This window comes from Setaria italica, chromosome IV, assembly GCF_000263155.2.
Source record: "Setaria italica strain Yugu1 chromosome IV, Setaria_italica_v2.0, whole genome shotgun sequence".
In the NCBI taxonomy this organism is placed as follows: Eukaryota; Viridiplantae; Streptophyta; class Magnoliopsida; order Poales; family Poaceae; genus Setaria; species Setaria italica.
Genome location: NC_028453.1, coordinates 20,091,997 through 20,096,718, shown reverse-complemented (window position 1 = coordinate 20,096,718; position 4,722 = coordinate 20,091,997). Strand labels below are relative to the sequence as shown.

At 53.5% G+C, this 4,722-nt stretch overlaps 1 protein-coding gene across 1 annotated transcript; it reads right to left on the bottom strand.

The window, feature by feature from the left end:
• Nucleotides 1-471: 471 nt before the first annotated feature.
• Nucleotides 472-2,916, bottom strand: LOC101779596. Its single transcript, XM_004965350.3, has 3 exons — nt 2,507-2,916; nt 2,282-2,401; nt 472-2,005 (listed from the first exon to the last, which is right to left on the bottom strand). Exons 1-3 carry the CDS (start codon nt 2,625-2,627, stop codon nt 795-797), a joined length of 1,452 nt encoding a protein of 483 aa, XP_004965407.1. The 5' UTR covers nt 2,628-2,916; the 3' UTR covers nt 472-794.
• Nucleotides 2,917-4,722: the final 1,806 nt, after the last annotated feature.

The window sequence follows — 4,722 nt, the reverse complement described above, 5'->3', positions numbered from 1 at the left end:
TCACATCGGATGTTCGGATGCTAATTAGAAGGACTGAACATAGTTTAATTATAAAACTAATTGCACAGATGAAGTCTAATTCGTGAGATGAATCTATTAAGACGAATCCATCATTAGCGAATAAAGTTTAATTACAAAACTAATTGCACCTATGAAGTCTAATTCGTGAGATGAATCTATTAAGGCTAATTAATCCATCATTAGTAAATGGTTATTGTAGCACCACATTGTTAAATCATGGACTAATTAGACTTAATAGATTCGTCTCGCGAATTAGACTCCATCTGTGCAATTAGTTTTATAATTAAACTATGTTTAATACTCCTAATTAGTATCAAACATCCGATGTGACATGTGCTAAAGTTTAGCACGGGGTATCCAAACATCCGATGTGACATGTGCTAAAATTTAGCACGGGGTATCCAAACACCCCTTAAATACTCCTAGCTCTTTCCATTGCTATGTTTACAATTACAGGAACAAAGAAAGCTCCGCTTGTTTTATTAATCCTCAGCTCGTGACACTTGTGTCATGGACCAGTGAGCAGAGCACCATACAAAATCCAATCCAAAAGGGAGGACAGAAAACAAAAGGATAAGTTATAAACAGTTAAACGCTAGAAATTTGTCCGTGCGATCTGTGCACCCATTCACAGTCGCACTACTGTTTCTTCCTGCTACTGGTGCACCCTCTTACTCATACAAACCAACAAAAGAAAAAAAACAAGCCAAAAGTAATTACCATTAACTAAGCTATACATCTACTCTCTGATGTGCGAGGTCTATGATCACCTCCTAATCGTCCCGGCCGTGCGGCAGCATCTTGAGCGCCTGGAGGAAGGTTTTCTTGAGGCGGCCCAGGTGCGGCCGCACGTTCTGCTTGTCCAGGTACGTGGTCTTGAGTGCGTTCCACCCCTGCTTGTGGATGGCCATGGGATCCCTCAGCACCGGGTGGTCGCTCGGGTACTGCTCGCTCAGTGTCGTCTCGTCCAGCTGCACCGCGTACTCCAGGTAGTGGACCTCCATCCCCGCCGACGGCTCCGCGAACGTGTTCCGGGCCAGCCACTCCAGCCGCCCGTACGGCACCACCTGCACCACCACGGCGCCGGCCGGCAGGAACACCATGTTGGTCAGCCCCGCGCCGTGCACGCCCACCATCACGTCGCACGAGTTCACCAGCCGTGCAAACTTGGACGTGTCCGTGCTCGTGTCGGGCTCCCCGATCCGCACGTCGAACCCGAGGCTCGCCGCCATGTCCGCCATCGCGCGCTCGTTCATGAACGCGCGCCCGCGGGCGGGGCGCCGCGAGATGATCAGCAGGCGCGGGCGGCGCCGGATGTCCCACTGGTCGCCGCTCGGCGTCGCCGTCGCGCGCTCCAGCCCGAACGCGTCGCGCAGCATCTTGCGGAAGTTGGCCGTGGAGTAGCCCGACGGCGTCTTGGACGCATCCACGCCAAGCTCCCGGTGGAACGTCGGCCCCACCACCACGTTGCGGTAGCACCGGACCTCGTCGTCGGCGTCAATGTCCACCACATCGTACCGGCTCATCTGCTGGAAGATCTGGATGTACCGGTTCACCCACCACGACTTGTAGCTGCTCACCAGAAACTGCACCTCGCCGCGGAAGGGGTGTGCCGTGATGAACGCCGGGATCAGCACGTCCGTGTAGTCGTGGAACGGGTTGCCCGTGAACCCGCCGGTGGAGAGCACGAACGCGGTGGCCGAGCTGTTGACCGTGCACTGCGGCGCCGCGCCGGAGGGGAGCGGCTTGAGGGTCCACTCCTTGACGTGAGACAGCGCGAAGTTGTCGTGCTTCCGGCAGTACGGCTTGGTCTTCCACTCCCGGTCCAGCGTGTCGACGTACACCGTCTGGCTGCTCCCCATCAGGCGCACGTCGCCGGCCGCCTCGCAGGTGTCGGAGCGCCGGCTCGTCTCGTAGCACACCGGCTTCACGGCGCCGCCGGAGGCTCCGGCGGGCTTGGGCTGGGCCTCCTTGTCTTTCTCCTCTGCAGCGCCGGCAAACGAATTCCATTTCAGTGAGTCAGATCTGACGCCAAATCATGAGGCGGAATGCCACAGTATTCTCATTCTAACACGATTCTTCAATAAAATCCTGGTGAACTCAGGCTGAATCTAAAGAAATGGAAGCGAAGCTACCAGAAGAAAGCAATAAGGAGCAGGTGACCAGATCTGCTCGACAAGCATGTGCCCAACCGCATAAAGCAGGTCCAAATCCTAACTAATCTTATCCAGAACAAAGAGAAAGAGCCAAGGTAATTTACCCGCAGCAGCAGCTTCCGCGGCGGCCTCGTCGGCCCCGTCGCCGGCGTCAATGTTGACAGCCTCCTTGCTCACCGCCGCCGATGTGTCCTCGGATTTGATGGCGTCTCCGGCACTGGTAACTGCAGGAAAGGAGAAGACCGTCACAAATCGGCTCACAACAGCCAGGAATCTGACCGTGCAGAGGCAGCTCGCAAGAGGAGGAGAGGAGGGAGCGGAGCGGGTACCGATTGGGGCGAACCTCCCCCGGATGAGGGAGAGTGCGACGACGGAGCAGAGCATGAGGGCCAGGAGAGCCACATTCCCGAGCCGCCTCGGCTCCCCCCTCGCGGAGCTCCGAGTCTTCATCTCCTCCGCCTCCCTCCGGCTCTCTTCTTGGCCGCTTCTTCTCTCAGCAAGGGAGCAGCTGCTGAGAGTGTTGAACTGGCAAAGCTTTTAGAAGCGCAGCTGCGCGGATTGACAGCGCGGGGCAAAAATCTCGGTTCTTGTTGACCAGGCGGCGGTGGCGCTGGCAGCTACAGGCACTTGGCACTGTATAGAGAGAGGGGAAGGGGGAAGGCGACGGAGAGGAGTGAAAGTTGCCGGAGCAGCTGCCCCGGTAGTCGTGGTAAAGCGTTTTGTTTTGTACTGCCGGCGGCTCCACTCCGCACGACTTTTCAGATCAGCGCTGTTTCGTAGCGTGTTTTGGAGAGCAAGTTGAAGGTTTCGGACAGTAATTTGGCGTGTCGGTGCCAGTGATTTTGGGCAGTGGGGAGGGAGGCTGACACATCATTTATTGGGGGATGTGAGCCCGTGCCGTGCGTGTCCCCCGGGGCATGTGCCGCGTGCCAGAAGGTGCGGAGTACCAGCACTGAGGAGATGCGCAGCAGTGCTCGTTGTAGTACTGCTCTGCACTATAGACAATACTTGTACAGTCTTGGATTTCAGATCCAGTGTCGGGCATATCGCTGGAAACCGTAGAGGTACGAGCATGTATCGACGGTACAACCGCTGTGACGCGGGCACGAAGCAAACCCTGTCGATCGAGGGTATTCACGGGCTTGTGCTCCCAAAGCTCGGTCAACGTTTAACACTTTTGTGTATGGTCGCATGCTGCGTTTGTTTCAGTTTATCTCCATCGTACTCTATTTTCGCTTCCTGTAATTCAAAATCTCTTGAAAAAAATAAGCAAAATGTTTGATGGTAATCTCACTCATTTTTATCAATAAACTGCTTATAAAAGAAAACAAATAAGGCCTATGTCGTGAGTGTAATACCTCTAAAATCTGTATGCTCCTAACTATATTGTACTTATCTAGACATCTTTACTGGCCCTTGTAGAAAAGGTGAAAACACTGAATTAGAAGAAAACTTTCCATTCGTATATATTCATCGGATTATAACATTTTTTTAAAGGAAACATTCCCAATCAACAATTTACTCTATCTACCGAACACTCGGACGTCAAATAACCGAGTATCTAGTGTGCTTCTTCTTATTGCTTCGTTGATGATGAAGCTGAAGCCCTATTTAGGAGATTTTATATCAAGTATAGTATATTTTTCATATTCCAAGTTCAGGTCAAAAGAATCACAAATAGATGTCGGAGTTGAAAAACGATCATTACATAAACCGAATGCTTGGGCAATCAATTTGATAATTTTTTTTAGTTCTTGAAGACAAGAATAGTTCATCCCAAGCATTACATCACTTCATTGAATCTCTCCACCAGCGGCTTGCTGAAATCTTGCATCTTTCATCCTTCTTCCAATGTTAACAAATGACAACACTAAATATTTGGTCTTAAAAGCAACCATGTGCACATTCAGTGTCTTTGTCACAATATTATTAAGTCCACTACTAGAAAAATGACCTCTCATCCGAGTCTTAGTACCGGGTCCAAATTTGGGATCCCCTGGAGGCCCTTTAGTACCGGGTCGGGGCTCCACCTAGTACTAGGGCCTTTAGTACTGGATGGAACCCCCACCCGGTACTAAAGGTTACCTCCGTCCACGCCTCATCTCCCTCCACCTTTTTAATTTACTGCACCGGCCGGCCCCTCCGCTACATTATCCTCTCCCTCTCCCTCCGCTCTCCTTTGTCTCCCTCAGCTTCTTCTCATCACGCTCCTTCTCCTCGCCTCCCTTAGCTCCCTCCACCGGCTCCCTCCCTCTCTCTCCCCGGCCTCCCCTCTCCTCCCCCCTCCGCTCGCCCCTCACCTCGTGCCTGAGGGGAGGAGCGGCGGCGGGGCGAGGCACGGCGGCGGCCATCTTGCGGCGGCGGCGAAGGAACGGCGAGGCGGGCGGCGGTAGATGCGGCGGGCGGCGGAGGAGGTGGAGGAGGGGGCGGAGGAGGCGGAGCAAACGGGACGGCGGAGGAGGAAAGGTGGAGGAGGCCGGCGGAGGTGGAGGAGGTAGAGGAGGGGGTGGAGCAAGCGGACGGTACCAAGACCACAGAAGTTCGT